This window comes from Engystomops pustulosus, chromosome 2 (genome assembly GCF_040894005.1).
Source record: "Engystomops pustulosus chromosome 2, aEngPut4.maternal, whole genome shotgun sequence".
Lineage (NCBI taxonomy): Eukaryota > Metazoa > Chordata > Amphibia > Anura > Leptodactylidae > Engystomops > Engystomops pustulosus.
Window position 1 is genome coordinate 250072444 of NC_092412.1, and position 21131 is coordinate 250093574.

Consider the following 21131-nt stretch of genomic DNA (forward strand, 5'->3'; position numbering starts at 1 on the left):
TTAAAAAATTAGGAAAACTGCACTGAGCACGCAGCCCTCTTAAGGATTAAGTAAATTAGGTATTTTTATATTAAAGCGACTGGCCACATGTGCCTTTACTGCCTTGTGGATAATCCCTTAGTGTTCATTGAGAGATTCAGCAGTCTGAATCAGCAGTTTACATCTCAGGTCAGCTGAATAGGAGGAGCTGCAGCAGTAGTTCCCTCCCCCTCCCCTCTTCCTGTCTCTGTCAGTTAGGACAGACTGTGAAAAGAGAGACACAATGGGAGACGCCGTGAGAGCAGTTAGAGAGTGGAAGTTATGTATATGCAGAGGGCAGCATCCAGAGAGCAGGGAAAAGCTGAAGCTCTGAAAGGAGGCAAAGACACAGATACATATACATGAGAGATGAGAGATAATGGAAGAGTTTTATTGAAAAGTGGTCAACCCCTTTAAATCTCAACATAGATGTAAAATGTATGTGGATAAATAAATACAGGCAGTCCCGAGTTACAAACAAGATAGGTTCTGTAGGTTTGTTCTTAAAGGAAATCTACCACTACGGATCTCCCTATTAAAGTAGATCTGGTGGTAGGTGCACCTGCATCTCCCGGCCCAAACGCTGCAAACCGGAACTGAACTCATCATGTCAGTTCAGTTCCGGTCTGCAGCGTTCGGCCGGGAGATCCAGGCAGCACTCGCTGTGAGTGTGATGCGAGTTCAGCGCATCACACCCGCAAGTGTGGAAGGGGCCTAAGGATAGCCCTTTTTAGGGCTAAACCTTTACTCCCGTCTATCTTTGCTAATCTTTAATCATGGTAATATGCAAATTTTCTAAAGAGGCTACTGGGGCGGGGAGTAGCTGGAGCTGAGGTTACACGGTGCGGCTACTTCATGCCCCAGTAGCCTCTTTACTCCTCCTACCCAGACATCTTCAGCGGGCACCTACAAGGAGCTCTGCACACTCGCCTGTGAAGCCGGAGTTCTGCGCATGCGCAGTATTTCTGGGTTTGGAGCAGAGATCGGGCAGCCGCTGGTAAGTGTTTTGCGCATGCGCTTTGCGGACCTGTAGCCTCAGCTCCCGCTACTCCACGCCCCAGTAGCCTCTTTAGAAAATGTGCATATTACCCTGATTAAAGATTAGCAAAGATAGAGGGGAGTAAAGGATTAGGCCTAAAAAGGGCTATCCTTACATACGTTAATAGGTAGATCCGTAGTGGCAGGTTTCCTTTAAGTTGAATTTGTATGTAAGTTGGAACTGTATATTTTATAATTGTAACTCCAGACAAATATATTTTGGTCTCTGTGATTTTAAAAATGTTGGATTATGATAAGAACCAGGAATAACACTAAAGCTTCATTACAGACACCTGTGATAACTGTTACAGCTGATTATTGTAGCCTAAGGATAAAGTACAGCAAATTACCAACATCCAGAGGTCCGATTGTAACTAGGGGTCGTATGTAAGTCAGGTGTTCTTAAGTAGGGGACCGCCTGTAACTTTTTATTAACACCATAATAAAGACAATTTGATCTGTGTTTCATAAAAATCCATCCGCTCAAAAGATATGGTCCCCAGATTTATTTGTTATATGAATTAGCTCATATTAGCCAAGAGGGCGGTAACCTTTTTTTTCTCCTAGGCAGGGCTGGATTAATGGTGGTGGGGGCCCCTGGGCGCAAACTGGTGGGGGCCCTTCCAACAATGTTTACGGAAGTATTTTGCCTGCCAGCCCCCTGTAGTATGTAGCCTGCCAGCCCTCTGTAGTATATAGCCTACAGCCCCCTGTAAAATACAGCCACCAGCCCCCTGTATAATTTAGCCGCCAGTCCCCTGTAGAAAATGGCCACAAAATAATAAACTTCATACTTACCTCACCCTCCCTTCCAGTGATCCCACAACGCTGCATGCTCTTCCTTGCTCTTCAGGCAGCTGACGGCCACTGGAGACACAGCTGCCATTGCAGGGGAAGATCGCCGATGCACTGTTTTGGTGGCAGCATGTAGTGATCAGACGACGACTGCGTGACATCATCACTCATCGCCGGCGTCCCATCACAACCTTCTGCTGCCAAAACAGTGCATCGGCGATCTCCGCCAGGGATGGCAGCGGTGTCTCACTGACACAGCTGACATCCTAGACCACTATGTGCGATGCGGGCAGCCATAAGTCGCTGACTGACGGAAACTGATGGGGGCCCCTTAAAAAGTGAAAGTGGTGGGGGCCCTGGGGCTTGAGCCCCAGGAGCCCCTCCTTTGATCCGGCCCTGCTCCTAGGTATGTTCCACCCCCTTGGATAATTTAAATGCTATTTAACATTATAACCCTTTGGGCCATATCTTCTAAGTGACAATTACATGAGGCCTGACATTCGTCATTTGGTAACTAATTCTTTATCCACCATGGAAGTATAAAGAACTTTTCATAGGACGTTCCCTTTTAGGATTATTAGGCTGTGGTTTCGATTCTCCGTCAGGAACAGCTCAGTTATGTGCACGTTACTTCCTTGTGCCGGAGGCTTTGTGAATACATCATTGTGAAAGAGCTGAAATCCTTCATCACACTTAAAGGGGCAGTGTAAGAAATGATCACACAGTAACATAACAAAATAAAAATCGGTCCCCGCACCTATTAGGATTCTAAATTCCAATATATTCTCCAATGCTCGGACGTGCTAGGGAATACACACACACTCAAGAAGCTCATACAATGGTTGGTCACATAAAAAACTCCAGGACACAGGACGAGCGATGAGCGATTACCGTTCAGGTTTGGGGTTCTGGTTCATTCTACATTCCGGAGGGGTCACATGACACAGAAGACACTGGATAAACTCTGCAAAGTGTTGGCAGCAAATACTCGCCAACATCACCTCATATCAAGGGCATGTAACATCGTTAAATTTTCACTTTGGCCCAAAACGACCGTTCAAGGCCGTCTCACTTCCACAGGAGTTTTGGGATATCCCAATTTATATAAAAATATTTTCTCTTGCCTCCACCCTCCTATGGTCACATATAGTACGTGAACCATGTTCTCGTCACCATTCTTACTCCTTAAATGTCACAATTAAAAGGGTGAGGATTCAGACACCTCGACTCCTGTCGCGCTCCTGTCCGTCGCCCTCTTCATCTTTCTGGTTCTCCTGCTCTGTTTCGGGAGGCAGGCATCGTGACGTCATTCCCACGTTGCCTGGGTCCTCCAGAGAAACAGAACGGAAACAGACTGTGCCACTCTCTGTACATCAATCGCGTCTATATCTTAAATATACAGACGTGATTGATTTTTCATTTGGGAGATTTGGGCATCAATGGCAATCTCCCACATTATGGTCCCATATTTTGCTGCCTCCCTCAGGGCATCTGCAAGATTCTCATTTCGCCTTATGGCAGATGCAACCCTGGATGGAAGGGGTATAGAGGAGCAATCATTGCTTTTTATTTACACAGAGTGTGCAATATTTGGCTCCTCTCACTGAGCCTTTCTTAAGTAAGGATCAATTAGAGGAGACCGAGAAAATCTTAATGTGAGTTCCCAAGTGTTATGCGCTATGGGTATGGCCGCCGTAAGCACCCGGCTTACCGGGCAACAGTGGTGGATTAAATGTTCCATGGGCCCCGGGTTGTTCACACGACTAGGGCCCCCTCAGCGTCCAAACCAACATGTGCCCGGATGTTAGGTCTAAAGTTCTACTCTATATACTCTATGGCACAGGTGCCAGAGGTGGCACTAAGAGCCCTCTCTTTGGGCATCCCAACACAGTTTGCCAAACTCTGCAATAACTCTAGTAGTCTCAGGCAGCCCAGGACCCTGGAAGGAAGCTACGATGATAATCCGAACTGATCTAGCGAGCTCTGTTCAGCGCTGCATAATCTGTGAGCACTATATAAATAAAGGAATTATTATTATTACTGTATTGGTGTCCTCAGGTGACAGAGCAGGGAGTAATAAGTTACTGCCTAAATTTTCGCATTGGGTTGTAGTTTGGGCACTTGGTGTCTAAAAGGTTTTCCATCACTGCTCTCTATCCTTTATGTCCCCTATATACTCTATGTCCTCTATATACTCTATATCCTCTATATACTCTATGTACTCTATATACTCTATGTACTCTATATACTCTATATCCTCTATATACTCTATGTACTCTATATACTCTATGTACTATATATACTCTATGTACTCTATATACTCTATGTCCTCTATATCCTTTATATCCTCTATATACTCTATGTCCTCTATATACTCTATGTCCTCTATATACTCTATGTACTCTATATACTCTATATCCTCTATATACTCTATGTACTCTATATACTCTATGTACTCTATATACTCTATGTACTATATATACTCTATGTACTCTATATACTCTATGTCCTCTATATCCTTTATATCCTCTATATACTCTATGTCCTCTATATACTCTATGTACTCTATATACTCTATGTCCTCTATATACTCTATATACTCTATGTCCTCTATATACTCTATGTACTCTATATACTCTATGTCCTCTATATACTCTATGTACTCTATATACTCTATGTCCTCTATATACTCTATGTACTCTATATACTCTATGTCCTCTATATACTCTATGTACTCTATATACTCTATGTACTCTATATACTCTATGTCCTCTATATACTCTATATACTCTATGTCACTGATGGCGAATCTTTTACAGACCGAGTGCCCAAACTTCAACAAAAATCCACTTATTTACCGTGAAGTGCCAGTATGGTATTTTATACAGTAACTTATTGCTACCTGTTCTTCCACATCTTTCAATTGTATCGGCCGCCTGAGGCCACCAATACAGTTGACTGAAGGAGGGCCAATTCAGATTATCACTGTAGCCGCTCTCCAGGGTCTCTCTGTACAGGAAGAATGGTGGTTCTAGAAGTAGAATCTCCAAAGATAAAGCACTTCTGTCAACACCTTCCCCGCAGTGCCAAACAGCTAATAAAGTGTTGCTTTAAATCAGCGCAGAGAGAACCATCTCTCAAGTTAGAGGGTACCCCTGACTAATTAGGGAAGGTGCCCTGGGACTGGAGGCTGGGGGTTAATTTTGTGTAAATACTGGCATATTTGTCTGTGCACTTTAATGTGATGGGAGGGAGAGGGCAGGTTTCATGGGGTACCATCCCTCCCAAGTCTACCTCATCACGTCCCCCCGCCTAGTTACGTGGGGTTTATAAGCTCCTGCTCCCCTCTCACCTACCTCTTGCCTGAGTCGGCACCAAAGTTGACCACCCTCCCTCCCTTTTGTAATGCTTTCAGTTGTATGTTAATTTATTTGTTTTTTCTTGTTTATCTTTGAAGTCGCAGCTGGCGGAAAGTGTATGATCTGATGGAGAATGCTCGGCTGGCCGACTTGCCAGTTGGGAGGCCAGCTGGCATACAGCGGCCGAGCACGAGGAGAACAATTAAAATTCAAGTGCCTTTTTGAGCCTTTGGCTTTGTTTTGTGTGGAAAGAATAAAGCTGTGACCTTTTTTACACCCAGCAAGAGTTGCGTCCTGTTTTGTTAATAAGGTTGGTGATAAAAGGGGTTTTACGGCATTAATGTGCCCATGGGTTTTTTCCACTTGATGTATGGGTAGTTCATACCTTCAGTCTGCCTGGGACTGCAGGAAGATTCAGTGTTTGGTGAACTCTGTCCTTGGATGATGGCCTGAGTGCCCACAAAAAAGGCTCTGAGTGCCACCTCTGGCACCCGTGCCATAGGTTCGCCACCACTGCTCTATGTACTCTATATACTCTATATCCTCTATATACTGTATGTCCTGAATCTTTTGCTCTTCATAAACATGTTTCTTTCTTTAGGCACCAGGGGGCAGCAGATGAAGTAGAAAAAATTTGTGTTGCAGTATCCGGAAAAAGGGAGGCAAATACTGGAGGAGCTACTAACTCCCAAATTAGCCATAAAAACACACATAAAGAAGCACTAACATAGTTTTTTTTATGGGCAGCAGATGAAGTGTCAGCTCCCTGACTCCATAGAAACCTCAGGGCTGGGCAGTTGTTTTATTACTTCTTAGAAGCCATAGTTTCCCTTTTGTTTTGTGTATAATCCTGATTCATAACCTCCGTGCTGTATCCTCCGTGCTGTATCCTCCGTGCTGTATCCTCCGTGCTGTATGCCCTGTGCTGTATCCTCCGTGCTGTATCCTCCGTGCTGTATCGTCCGTGCTGTATCCTCCGTACTGTATGCCCTGTGCTGTATCCTCTGTGCTGTATCCTCCGTGACAGGTGAGGACATGACTTCGATCATTGTTAGAGGGAGGTCCATACACAGTTTTAGTCCTGGGGACAGGCAATGACAGGCCCACAGCTGAGCCGTGGAGGATTTGGAGCTTTGTGTTAGTGAAGTAAAGTTCAGATCTCTAGAAAGGTGATGGATATCAGCGCTGATACTGTACATAATCCATTCTGGGATATGTGAAAGCAGTAGAAGGGGGTCAGTAAGACTGTCGTAGACTCTGCTCATCTTAGATCCTACTTCCTTATGGCCTACAAATATTCCATGGAAACCAAAGTACAAAATAAAATGGATAAACTAGAAGCCATAGACGTCTGTTTTGCAGAGATGAGGAGCGGCTGGAAGAAGTCGCCATGACGGGTGGGAATAAATGTAAAAGGAGGAGAAAAGAGACAGACGTCAGTCCGCCACGTGACCTGTAAGTCATTGGCTCGGAAAAGCTTTCCCAGGCAAAAAATAATATTGATAACCTGCCCTTTAACCCCTTCATAACCAATGGCCATCAGTGTCTCAATGTCCAGGTCAATGACCGAAGATTTGGAGGAAGCTTTTCTACCCCAAGTGCAAAAATACCCCTAATGTTAGGCCTAGAGACCCCAAGTTTGGTATGGGGTGAAAGGTAGCGAGGTACCCTGGTGATTGGAAGCAATGGCACAGTTGTGTCATCTTCCAATCAAAAGTTATGGCGTAATAAAACCCCAGACATATAGAGTCCCTCTCTGAAGGGAGGGGGGATAAGAGAAACTCCCCCTCACAATGACATCACAGCCAGGGGTGGGGATCATAAACCCACTGGGTTAAAATTAGTGAAACGGCCACATGCCCTTGTTCAGTTCTGAGGACTCTATTCACTAGATGGCTGGCCCGAAGTTATGCTGTGTCCTCCGGCCAATTTGCCACTCGCTATCTGATAGTAAGGGTATGTTGTTTCTTTATCCCATGGGGGTCCAGACGGGGCTGCCCTCTCCTCCCCCTTGTTGTTCCCCTTGGCGATGATGCCATTGGCACAGATAATAAGGGTTGAGGGGAAGATTGAGGGGTTTGAAACAAAAGGGAGAGAGGACAAAATAGTCCTTTATGCAGTAATTATATTTTTAAAAGATACCGAGAATACATTGTCACTTTATGTGATGGGGGTGATAAAGAAATTTGGAAGTTTTCCAGGGCTGGAGATCAACTGGTCAAAATCTGTTCTTCTTCCCCTGGATCCAAATGTTGAGTATGAGTCAAGTGATCGAAATGGAGCAATATGGAGGGAAGTTTAAATATTTAGAGATTGTTGTTTCAAATAAAGTGAGAGCATGTGAAGCATTGAATATTAATCAGTTTTAGAGAAGACTAGAAGTAAAGTTGCAGTCCGGAATAAAATGAAGCTTTCGAGAGAGGAGAGGATAAAAATAGTGATCCTACCGCAGCTATTACATATTCAGTACCTACTAATAGCCAAATTTGGATAGAGAAAAAATACCTGAGAGACATTGCCCCCCCACACCCCATCTTATTCAACTCAAACAAAATTGATGTCAAACTTTTGTGCGACGTTTGTGCTGGTTTGTGCAGCACTTTGTGCCGCTATCGTTTTTAAGATATTAACAAAAGTTTCCAGAGGTCATCAGAGGTCAACCATCCCCTCCACATTACCCAAATCAAGCAAAAAGGGTGCCAATCAATTGTGCTATGTTTGTGCTGCTCAAATTTTTGTTTGTGCTGCTTTTGTTTTAAAGAAGTCAGCAGAGTTTTTTTTTTCTAAAGTACAATGGGGCTCATTTACTTACCTGGTCCTGTCGCGATCCCTGATCCGGACTGTCCAACGAAGATGAAGTGCGGCGCGATTCACCAAGATCGTGCGCCCGAGATCTTGCATGTGTCACTTCCCCGTGGAGTTCCTCTTCTCAGTGTATATAAGTGCTTGGTATTGTGACATAAGGACCCTCCCACCATTTGCACAAGGTGGGAGGGTCAACTTCACATCCAAGAATCTTAAATGAAATGTATGGAATAGGAAGAGAGTGAGATTAAAATTGGAAGCGCTGATCCTGGCCGAGAAGCAAGATGGTTTGGCCTTGCCGAATAGTTATTTATATTTTCTAGCCTCTAAAATTGCAAGCATAGGTAATTGGAAAAGATATCAATATTTGGAAAAAATAGTCAAGTGTTAGAAATGGTGGGATTCTGGAGATATTTCTTAGATGCATGCGGCAAGACCAAGCAAAAGATGGTATATACAATGCAAAAGAGAGGTCGGAATCCAGCACAACATGACAGCGGCCTGCTGCCTCGGTGCTATAGTGATCCCACAGACCGAGATGGAGAGGTCATTGTTGGTTCAGTTAGTAGATGGTGGAAAGAGAAGTAGTTCACTCTTAGAAATATTACATTTCAAGAAGATGGAGGACATGATGTTTATAGAAGGCATAGAGACAATCACCAGTGTTCCAAACTAGAGAGAAGAGGACCCAGGACTGAGCCCCGAGGAACCCCGACACTGAGAGGAAGATGAGAAGAGAAAGATCCAGAGAAGAAGACACTGAAAGTGCGGTCAGAGAGACAGGAGGAAAACCAAGAGAGTGCAGAGTCCCTCAGGCCAATAGAGCGAAGCCTCCTGAGGAGGAGCTGGTGGTCCACAGTATCGAACGCTGCCAATAGATCCAGGAGAATGAGGAGAGAATAGTCACCTTTTGGATTTAGCAGTCAGAAGATCATTGGGGACTTTAGAAAGAGCCGCTGAGCAAGATGGCAGCATAGAACTGGTGCTCCATGCGCTTCCCACCGGAGACCCGCAGCAATCTGGGACACATTGGCTGGCAGAAAAGTGAAATATGGAGTGAGCGGCCGAGGGAACACCTGGGGACAAACTAGTCACCCGAAACTTAGCGGGTACAAAGCAGGGAAGGAGAAAACAAGCCCGGAATCTCCCGCAGCCACGAGGCCCAAGATTTCGTCGGTCCGCTCACCTGCATCAGACGTGTCTGAGCACTCGGATGGGGGGAGCCCATTGGACTCCGAGAATACAGGTACCTGCCTCCTGGACATATATAAAGAGGTGCTGCAGAAGACGATCACTGCAACGCTTGTCCCAGTAATGAAATAGCTCACGGAGATCAAGGCGGAAGTCCGCCATGTGGGGCATAGAGTTGAGGCCCTGGAGACTGGGCAGGAAGAGCTAGTGGGCTTCGCTGAGGCGATAAGAGCTAAACTGCATGCTAAAGATAACCAAATAAACCATGCACATGGAAGATCAAGAAAATCGGGGTCGCTGTAAAAATGTTCGCCTGAAAGGCCTTCCTGAAATATGGGCTGCAGATGCGCTACCACGCATTGTGCAGCAGATCTTTACAACCTTACTAGGAGCAGACCTGGCTGAAAAGGTGGTAACTGAGAGGGTGCACCGAGCTCTTCGGCCCAAACCAGCCGGATCCCCCTAGAGACATTGTATGCAGGCTTTTCAGTTATGAGGACACTGCTGCAATCCTCAGCAAAGCAAGAGAACAAGATGAGCTGGAGTATGAAGGAGCCAAGCTAGCCATATTTCAGGATTGAGCTGCTTCCACCTTGGCAAAACGGCTTACTCAGACCGTTATTAGCTAAACTGAGAGAACTTTACCTGCAGTATAAATGGCTATTCCCATTCGGTTTGCAGTTCACCAAGGGGAACCAGCATACTGTGATTAGACATCCAAGAGACCTGGAAAAGGCATGGAGAAATCTGGGAATCGACCCCATCACCATCCCCTCATGGCTACCAGCTCCTGAAGAGATCGCACTTCCACCACTAAAATCATTCACTCCATGGCAACTGGTGGCACCACAAAACCAGCTCGAGAGAAGAAATGAGCCGCCAGAATAGAGCCCTAACAGCTTACAGGTCTATCCTTAGAATTTTTTCTTCTCACCAAGTCTCCTGAGAAGTTGTGTCCCCTGGCACATCTGTGCCAACCGTGCAGAGTACCTCCCAAGAGCGGAGGCGCTGTACGCTCGAGTTACGATCTATCTTCGGATAGTCTGTAGGTTCAATGTTCTTCTCTTTGTTTTTATCTTCATGGATAGATACCACCCCTACCTATACCCTCCCCCATTGTCCTGGTCTTTCCTATTTCCCCAAGAGGTTTGGTTAAGGAGAGTTAGGCTAAGCAGCTTCTCCCAGGATGCACAACCCCGATTTAAGACCCATACGTAACGGCGACTTTATCAATCACATCTTGGAACTTGAAAGGTCTTAATTTTCCCAATAAGAGGTCCCAGCTCTTTCAGCTACTGCAACGTTTTAAAATGAAGTAGTATTACTTCAAAAAACTAATTTTAGAGAAAATAATATCCCCAAATCGCATTGTTTAATCAATGGTTTCATAGTGGCAGCTCCTCAGCAGCTTCAAAGGGAGTATCAATTGGAATACACAAGGACATCCCTTTTATATTAAAAGATGTATATAGAAATGCGGAAGGGAGGGTAATTTTAGTTAAGGGTATGATCAGGGGGCTGTTATATACTTTTGTTTCCCTCTATGCCCCAAACTAGGGCCAGTGCGCATGGCTGTGTAGTGCTTTAGAAAAGGTGAAGATGTTTGCAGAAGGAATTTTAGTACTGTGGCTGTATGTATGTATTACTGGGGGGCTGTATATATATGTATTACTGGGGGGCTGTATATATATGTATTACTAGGTGGCTGTATATATGTATTACTGGGGGCTGTATATATGTATTACTGGGGGCTGTATATATATGTATAACTAGGTGGCTGTATATATGTATTACTGGGGGCTGTATATATATGTATTACTAGGTGGCTGTATATATGTATTACTGGGGGCTGTATATATATATATATGTATATATATATATGTATAACTAGGTGGCTGTATATATGTATTACTGGGGGCTGTATATATATATATATATATATGTATAACTAGGTGGCTGTATATATGTATTTCTGGGTGCTGTATATATGTATTACTGGGGGGCTGTATATATATGTATAACTAGGTGGCTGTATATATATATATATATTACATGGGGTGTTGTATATATGTATTACTGGGAGGTTGTATATATATATTACATGGGGTGCTGTATATATGTATTGCTGGGGGCTGTATATATGTATTACTGGGGGCTGTATATATATATATTACATGGGGTGCTGTATATATGTATTACTGGGGGGTTGTATATATATATTACATGGGGTGCTGTATATATGTATTACTGGGGGGTTGTATATATATTAGTGACGGGCTCCCACCAGTTTGCACCCGGGGGTTTCATGTTTTAAATGTAAAGAGTGAGAACAAGATGTCAACATTTACATCAAGAGAAAGTAGGAAAGTTGCTTCTCCAGGTACAGAACAGAAATACTGTGCTGCACCTTGAAGGTTGAGTTGCACAGTTTCGGGTTTATATCCTTCCTCCAGTATTACTACAATCCATTGCAGGATTATTTTAGGTTCCACTCGGGGTCATTGGGAACTTCCACAAGTCACAGTTGTCTCATAGACTTTGTACCAGGAGGCGTCGGGGGAGAGATTTACCACCAATAGTCTGCAGGGATCTCCGGGCTGGGCGGACGCTGGCTCTTTATTCTCAGAAGTCATACTTTCAGTTTTGTTTTCCTGAAATGAAGGTCCAGTCCCTCCCCACAGCTGCTGTGTATAATCCTGATACATAACCTCCCTGGTGTATCCTCTGTGCTGCTGTATCCTCCGTGCTGTATCCTCTGTGCTGCTCTATCCTCCGTGCTGTATCCTCTGTGCTGTATCCTCTGTGCTGTATCCTCTGTCCTGCTGTACCCCCTGTGCTGTATCCTCTGTCCTGCTGATCCTCTGTGCTTCTGTATCCCCTGTGCTGTATCCTCTGTGCTGCTGTATCCCCTGTGCTGTATCCTCTGTGCTGCTGTACCCCCTGTGCTGCTGTATCCTCTGATCTGCTGTACCCCCTGTGCTGTATCCCCCGTGCTGTATCCTCTGTGCTTCTGTATCCCCAGAGCTGTATCCTCTGTGCTGCTGTATCCCCTGTGCTGTATCCCCCGTGCTGTATCCTCTGTCCTGCTGATCCTCTGTGCTTCTGTATCCCCTGTGCTGTATCCTCTGTGCTGCTGTATCCCCTGTGCTGTATCCTCTGTGCTGCTGTACCCCCTGTGCTGCTGTATCCTCTGATCTGCTGTACCCCCTGTGCTGTATCCCCCGTGCTGTATCCTCTGTGCTTCTGTATCCTCTGTGCTGCTGTATCCCCTGTGCTGTATCCCCCGTGCTGTATCCTCTGTCCTGCTGATCCTCTGTGCTGTATCCTCTGTCCTGCTGTATCCTCTGTGCTTCTGTATACCCCCTGTGCTGTATCCTCTGTCCTGCTGTATCCCCTGACCAAGACCAAGACCAAGCTCTGCTTCCCTGACAGGTGAGGACATGAAGGATATTTCATGTAAAGATGAAAGTCATTTCTGTAGAATTGGGGACATCTGACGGGGTATGTCAGTTGCAATTTGATAAATGTAACTTTTAGTCTTTTAGATTCTGTTTGAGTTTTTGTATCGGTTTGTTAGGTCTCATGCTGTGTAATACTTTGCTGGGCCACAGGGGTAGAGGTGAATTCCCTGGTGGGCTCCTTAGCTAGGTTAGACCCCCAACCCCCACCAAAAATGCAGCATGTCAGAGGGCATTGCTGGACTATGGGAAGATTATTTAAGGGGGTTTTACCACCCTCTGCTTTGATAATATGTAAATGAGCCTGTGACGCCCCACCCAGCGCCCCTTGACTCCTCTGTTTAGAAATTACTCATGGCTCCTGGTAGGCTCCGTCCACACAGTCACCAGAGAGCCGGTGTGTCGTCACTGACTCTTCCTCTGCAGTCCTGTGTGGTGCACTGTTCGGTGCACTGTTCGGTGCTCTGTGTGGTGCTCTGCGCTGTGCTCTGTGTGGTGCTCTGTGCTGTGCTCTGCGCTGTGCTCTGCGCTGTGCTCTGTGTGGTGCTCTGCACGATGCTCTGCACTGTACTCTGTGCGGTGCTCTGTGCGGTGCTCTCACTATTTATAGCATCCACATCTTATACAATTTATACTGGGCAATTTTTTTTAAAGAAGGGTCACTATCAGGTAGAATTTTTTAGGATGAGGAGACACTTTAAGAGATTTTTTGGAGGGTGTGACGAAACGTGTCTTTTTGGACCCCTGAGGAGTCAGGGTCAATTAATTATCCTTTTATAGACCCTCCCAAAATGCACGGGTTCAGAGAGGCGCAGGAAGTGATTTAGACATGAAGAAAAGAAAAAATCCTTCGGCACCAGCATGAGATGAGTTGCAGTAAAAAACTTTCTCTTTATTAAAGATCCATTAAAATGTCCATAAAGATGCAGGAAAAAACATAAGATAATGTGTACACAAACAAATAATAACTGGAGGTATGCTGGAATTTATAGCAGGAAGGGCTAACATGACTCAAACAGACCGCCCATAGAGCCACATGACTCAAACGGACCGCCCATAGAGCCACATGACTCAAACAGACCGCCCATAGAGCCACATGACCCAAACAGACCGCCCATAGAGCCACATGGTACAAACAGACCGCCCATAGAGCCACATGGTACAAACAGACCGCCCATAGAGCCACATGACCCAAACAGACCGCCCATAGAGCCACATGGTACAAACAGACCGCCCATAGAGCCACATGGTACAAACAGACCGCCCATAGAGCCACATGACCCAAACAGACCGCCCATAGAGCCACATGGTACAAACAGACCGCCCATAGAGCCACATGGTACAAACAGACCGCCCCCAAGTCACATGACTCAAACAGACTGCCCATAGAGCCACATGACTCAAACAGACCGCCCATAGAGCCACATGGTACAAACAGACCGCCCTCAAGTCACATGACTCAAACAGACCGCCCATAGAGCACATGGTACAAACAGACCACCCTCAAGTCACATGACTCAAACAGGAAGTGATTTAGAGTTGTCCACACAACGTCCGGATATGGCACAACAAGAAATCATAACCCTGAATGGCTGAAAGACCCCTTTCACTAGCCTCAGGGAAACAAACCTTATCAACCCAAATAAGCTGCCACCAGCTCTCCTTTAATATAAGCCTGGTCCATAACAGGATAATATAGGGATTATATTAGGCTCTAGAGACCCTCCTCTTTGGTATCCGGCCCAAAACCTTGGAGGAGTTCTAGCTTCTCAAGGGGAAGGCATTGGGACAGGGTTCTGGTCTCATTGGATCCGGGTGAAACCCTGGATCACATTGATACCAAACCTGACCCATTTGTTATGGTTCCATTGAGAGATATTTGAATCTTGGTGTTCAAGAATACTAGAATATAGTCAGTGCTATACGATTTGGCTATACCAGTTCCAAAAATGTATTTGTCCTTGGCTGAGATGGCCCATTACTCCATAACTGTCTATAACCAACATATTGGATGGGGATTTTTATGACCTTTGGTCTGTTGTCACACAAAATAGCTGTGCTCTATTACTATGTAATTAATGAGCCCCAATATGTCTGAGGTCTTGTAAGATTTCTTGTATTTCTTTACCACAGGGATCCTCTAGTCATGTCTAAAACACCACGGAGGAACGTGCCAAATTTTGGCCAGTACAACTCAGGTATGTTACCTACTCCTTTGAGCATTATAACAAAACTGCTCTATCATGATCTCTGAGAACATCTAGACCATGTAAGCATCCGGGTCATTTCTTTGTTGCAGCTGGATGTTCGGGGTGAGTAGCATGGAGATCCTTAGTCAAGGTCAGGCGAGATGTTACAGGTCTTCTCTATGGTGAAGGTCTCTGCGGAGGCGGCTGATACTTGATGATAAATCGGTGCCTTTTTAGATTTAGGAATTGTTTAATCTCTCTACACCAGTTTAATGCCTTAAAAAGGACCTTTCCTCAGCTTCACCAGCTCCAACCCTTTAATAGGGGGGGGGGGGGGGGGGCAGTTCACTGATTCTGGTGTAGTTGGAATTGTTTCACTTGTTCCCAACCTTACAGAGTAGAGATGAGTGAACCCGAAATCTAAAGCAGACCTGTTACCAGAATTTTACCCCTGACACCAGTAATACCTGCATGTCACCTAAAATAATCTGCCAATCAGGCACTGTACATTAATTACAGCAGTTTTTCTGATATGTAAATGAGTATAGATGAGTCATATATGAATAGAAGAGTCATGTTTTCTCCAGGTTGCCAGTGAGTCCCACCTTTGATTGAGAGCTGAGTGTCTCTTCAAATCTTGGCCTATACAGACAGGAAGTCCTATTCCTATCCACTTCCTGTCCTTACCAGAATTCTGTTCCTCCAGTGAGCACTGGATGGGAAACTGCAGATCGTATCACCATTTTATGCACCTTGCAATGGGTGGGGAGAAATGGTGGTGGGCGTAGCCACATGGTAATGGGTGGGGTCAACGTGGACATAGGTAGTAAAATTTTGGGGAATAATTTTGGTGGGAGAAGGCAGATTTAAGCTGGGAATCCTGCACAAAGGCACAATGTGGGGTCTTGATGATAGGTTCCCTTTAAGTACAGTGTTTGGTTCACTCCGACTAACCCAGACACGTTGCCTGATATGCTGCCGAACCGCCAATCCAGATCCCCTTGGCCAATGTCAGCCATTCCTAGGTACTATGGGCTTAAATCTTATGTATTGGCTGCTCAGCAACATATCATGCAACATGTCCGGGTTAGGGGGAGCGAGCCAAACACCGAACTCAAAGTTTGGATCCACTTATCTATATGTCCGAGCAATCGGTCCTTAGAGTTACAAAACCCAATATGCTAATTAGGGTCTCCAGCATTAGGTGGGCGGTGCCAGATTATCTGCTTCAGTGGCCTCCTCAGGACATCACTTTTAAGGTAAAAGGAGGTCACTGATTGGTTAAAGTGGAGCTGAAGACCAATACCTGCCCGATGCCAGACTTGGCGGAGCAGTTAGTACAAGTTAGCGCAATTTTTTTTTTTTTTTTGCACCCGTCTATGGACCCCAACTTACAGGTTTTTACAGGAGTCCTGGAAAGCTTTTTAAGCTTTTATTTTTAAAATGTAATACATGTCATATTCTTGTAATTATGATCTTGATATGTTTCAGGTTTTGACTTCTCACAAACCCCTCCTCCACCCAGCAACTCGGTGAGTAAAAAACAATTGTTACAAAAAATTCTGAAGTATTTAAAGTAGCAAACCCTCCCCTTAACTCTGTAGATGTGAGGTCACTGATGACTAACAGACATTATAAAATCACTAAAAAGGGAACAGAGATATTTTGTGGGTTGTGGTGACATTGACCCTGTGACCTTGAGTTCATGCCCAGAATCTCAACCCCATGGACTTTTCGGGTCAGCAGTTTGCAACTGGCTCCATGTATGCTAAAAAGTCAAATACATCTTTATTACAATGGAACCTTGGATAACGAGCTTGTATTTTATAAAATATTGTAAATTGGTTGACAAGCAAAATTTCCCAATTTCCTCTCGAGAGAAATTTTTGACCTTTTGTAACCTTAAATCCAAAGCCCCTTTCGATTGGGCGGGAGCTACCTGCAAGCATTATGGGGACACCAACCTACCACCCAATGAGGTCATGTGAACGATCCGACCTCTCTGACTTTTCTTTCAAATGTTTAGAAACCGACTCGATACAAAACTGTTGGACCACAATCTTTTTCGAAAGCCAATCAGCAAGTTGTTTCCTAAATAGGGGGAAATTGCTAGAATAGACCAGAATATGTCTTTAATATGTGTTTGGACAGACCTTCAGGGTACGGCATGGGTTACAGATACCAAAAATTCTATATTTTGTTATCGTAAAACATTCATGTCTCGAATTCACATAAATTTTCAGTTTTCTTGACTTTTTTCTCGCAGGGAATGGGACCCTCAGCTCAGTACTCTCAAAATCCATTTTCATTCCAACCAGGACCAGCTCCCAATCCATGGCCTGCAGAGAGGACAAACCTACCTGAGATGCATGGGAATCATTTTGAAGGTATGTTCTGCGGATTGATGGGTGTAGTTAGTGTAATGCATTAAAGGGTTACATACAGAATGGGGGTATATGTCTGATCCTTGGGGGTACAACTGTGGTGATCAGCAGAATGGGAGGAGACAAGTACCCCTGGTTCTGTCCCATATTACATAGGACCTACGTGAATGTTTCAGAAGTTCCATAGAAATCAATGTATGATATCTACGTCTGGAGCAAATGACTACCTACAAGTGCCCCATTACTCGTTTCCAGAATCACTATTGGCCCCAGAATGTGGACCACTAGTGATCATGCTGTAGGACAGCACTTACCGTATTTTTTGGACTATAAGGCGCACAAAAAAATCCTTTGATTTTCTGAGAAATCAAAGGTGCGCCTTATAAATGAACCGTACTTACAGACAACAGCTGCCTTGAACTGTGCACAGGTCTGCCCTCTGATGATCATTCATCCTTATAATCAGGTGCGCCTTATATATGAACCTAGACATTTTAGCAGGCAATTATTGATGGTGCGCCTTATAGTCCGAAAAATACTGGTATTTTACCTTTTCCTTTAGACTTCCTGGAGCTTTCGAGGTTTTTGTTTTGTCCTTAGTAGTTTTAATTTTGGTAAAATTTTATTGCATGCAGCTAATTTACATATTTTAGTGTTTCAACACTTTCTTTTTAGGATTTTTGATTCTATTTTTAATGTCTGGCTATATATTTCACCCACAGGCCACCATCTGATATAATATAAAATATTCTATACTTACTTCTGCAGAGGCTCTGGCTCCTGCGGTGACAGTCCACTCCCTAGTATTCCCGCTTACGATTGGCCCTCGCTGATGACATCATGTCTCTGGTTTGAGTCAACTCAGCAATGAGCGGGACATTGCACTTTAAGGTCTCAGGGGAAGAATGATCGACACAACCAGGGACACTGTCAAACATTGTATAAAAAAATTTTTTAGTTCCCACAAATCCTGGAAGGTCACATTTGGTCTTCCATGTTCATTTGTACTTTACTCTTTTACTGATTTTTTTTTCCTTCCTTCTTTGGTAGAGTAAAAAGTTTCAAACAGAGCACAAAAATGAACAGATAGGTTCATGTGTCCATGCAAACATCTGCTGGTAGCACCCGTGAGCTAGCCATAGATGTGCATTGTGCATGGACACCGTATGGCAGCTCCCTATGGAGAGGGGAGGGGTGAGGAGAGCTCACCCCTCACCTCTACACCCCGCGTGCTGCGGACTTGTGCATTTAGCCTAAAAATATATTTTTTTGTGCTATAAATTTCAGGTTTTCATTCTCCTGTTTCAGTTTCCAACCATCCAGATCAAGATAATGTGGTAAGAAACACATTTACTGTACACCCCATACTGCACCATAGGGTGTCACCATAAGGTATCAGATAGACCCCCATTAGAACAATCATCTATCATATTACATACTGTATGAACACTGTATAATTGTCAGAATTACCGTATATACTTGAGTGGGGTGGGTAATGAAATGTCCTGCAGCAGCCCCCCAAATAATAAAATGCCCTGCAGCCCCCCAAATAATGAAATGTCCTGCAGCAGCCCCCCAAATAATGAAATACCCAACAGACTCCCTATTAATGAAATGCCCTGCAGCCCCACCAAATAATGTAATGCTCTGCAGTCCCTCTAATGAAATGCTCTGCAGCCCCCCTATTATTGAAATTCTCTGCAGCCCCCTTAATGAAGTGCCCTGCGATGTATAAAAAAAAATAAAGTTACATACTCACCTTCTGACGCTCCCTGTGGCTCCTCTTCTTTCTTCTCTTCCCTTGTAGCAGAGCGGGCAGAAAGGAGCCCATGCATTCTGCCCGGCAGCTCACACACTGATGCGGTGCTCACACACTGGGCGCCTCTCTGCCCGCTCTGCTACGAGGGAAGAGAAGAAGGAAGAGGAGCCGTGGGGAGCATCGGGGAGCGTCAGAAGGTGAGTATGTAAGTCCATTTTTTTATACACTCCTGTACAAGCCGAGGTGGGGGTGTTTTATGCTGCAAAACTCGGCTTATACACCAGTATATACGGTAAATCAGCTTTCAGGCTTCTGTGCTTGAAGACCTTTCCCATGGCTGCTTTTGATTGTCAGCTATCTTTCAGGATCAGTTGCTTGGGAAAGTTCAGTTTATGTTCAGCTGTGCCCTGAGTGATAGACGGTCGACCCATGCTATTGCTATTTGTGTATCCGACCTCTGCTACGTTTACTGGACTATCTGTTGCCTCTCAACTTTGCACCTCGCCGCCATCCAGTCCTTAACCAATAGAATTTGCGAAGTAGGGGACAGGAGTTCTAGGTGAGTTTAGGGCCTGCAATAATGTATTATTTATCTTATAGCCAGAGGCAATGAAACTTATGGATAAGCAATTCCAGGAGAAGATCCGTCCATGTATAGACCTCATTGACTCACTTCGGTCCTTCGGGGTGGAGAAGGATCTGGCATTACCGGCGATCGCTGTGATCGGGGATCAGAGTTCTGGTAAAAGCTCAGTACTGGAGGCTCTGTCTGGAGTCACACTCCCCAGGGGCACCGGTAAGAAAGTCTTGTTTTTCTGGCTGATGGTCTGGGGTAGTAAAAAATTTAATGTGAGTTTCCCTGAATGTCACTGTTACATATCAGCAGTGGAGCTAGACAACCAAGTAAATTCAATTGCTCCATTCCAACTCTCGGAAACCTGTGGCTGCTTGTGTCTGGTTCCAGACCTGACTCACTCATGTTCCAAAGGAAATATGATTTGGGATTTTTTTTCTGTTCTGTTCTTCAAGACTTCAAGCTTATTTGTCCATTAATGTTGTGACTAGAGATGAGCGAACATACTCGTCCGAGCATTAGCGTACTCGAAACTGCTCGTTGCTCGGACGAGTATTTCGCCAGCTCGAGAAAATGGCATCTCCCGCCGTTTTGCATTTTGGCAGCCAGAAACAGAGCCAATCACAAGCCAGGAGACTCTGCACTCCACCCAGCATGACGTGGTACCCTTACACGTCGATAGCAGTGGTTGGCTGGCCAGATCAGGTGACCCTGGGATAGACTAGCCGCTGCCCGCGCTGCTCGGATCATTCTGTGTCTGGATGCCGTTAGGGAGAGAGCTGCTGCTGGTCAGGGAAAGCGTTAGGCTGTTCTATTAGAATAGTGTTAGGCAGGAGAGATTCTACAAGAACCCAACAGCCCTTCTTAGGGCTACAATAATGTTTTATTTTACTTTTTTTGGTTTGCTTGTGGCTGTGCTTGCTGCCACTAGTAGTGCAGCTAGTACCATATTGTGAGGAATTTGCAGGGAGACTTGTGTTTAGCTCTTAGTGACACACATATCCACCTCAAACACCGAAGTGGGACAATTTATTAGGGGTTTGATTTGAATTAGGCAGAGTCTGCTGATTTATTTATTTATTACGTTTATTTCTCTTATAACTCAAAGTCATCTGGAACAGCACAAAATCCAGTTGTGTGCTGTCAGTGTAGGTTAGAAACTAGCCATAGCAATAGGATAGCATCGTTTTGTTTAAAAAAAAAACACAAAAAACACAAAAAAAAAAAAATTTAAGTTTACACTTTAATTTTGAAAATGTTTAACCCGAGGGCTAGGGGTAGAGGACGAGGGCGTGGACGTGGGCGTCCAACTACTGCAGGGGTCAGAGGCCGTGGTCCTGGGCGGGGTCAGATACCACCTGCTGATGAGGGAGCAGGGGAACGCCGCAGAGCTACACTCCCTAGATTCATCATGTCTCAAGTTACTGGGACTCGTGGTAGAGCACTGTTGAGGCCAGAACAGTGCGAAGAGGTGATGTCGTGGATTGCGGACAATGCTTCTAGCCATTTGTCCACCAGTCAGTCTTCCACGCAGTCCACCCATGTCACCGAAATCAGCACT

General features: G+C 44.9%; 1 protein-coding gene across 4 annotated transcripts in view; it reads left to right on the top strand.

Annotated features, from left to right (window-relative positions):
- The first annotated feature begins 11862 nt into the window (after positions 1–11862).
- Positions 11863–21131, top strand: part of LOC140119598 (interferon-induced GTP-binding protein Mx-like) — a 30936-nt gene continuing 21667 nt past the window's right edge. The window contains exons 1-6 of one of the 4 annotated variants that reach the window (XM_072138806.1): positions 11863–12638; positions 14798–14862; positions 16345–16385; positions 17120–17240; positions 18546–18574; positions 19597–19792. In XM_072138806.1, the coding sequence (XP_071994907.1) occupies positions 14811–14862; positions 16345–16385; positions 17120–17240; positions 18546–18574; positions 19597–19792 (439 nt within the window). In that variant the 5' untranslated portion in view covers positions 11863–12638; positions 14798–14810. Of the gene's footprint in view, positions 12639–12685; positions 12708–14797; positions 14863–15624; positions 15649–16344; positions 16386–17119; positions 17241–18524; positions 18575–19596; positions 19793–21131 lie in introns of those variants that run through there. The other 3 variants (XM_072138804.1, XM_072138805.1, XM_072138808.1) reach the window with 3 other exon arrangements.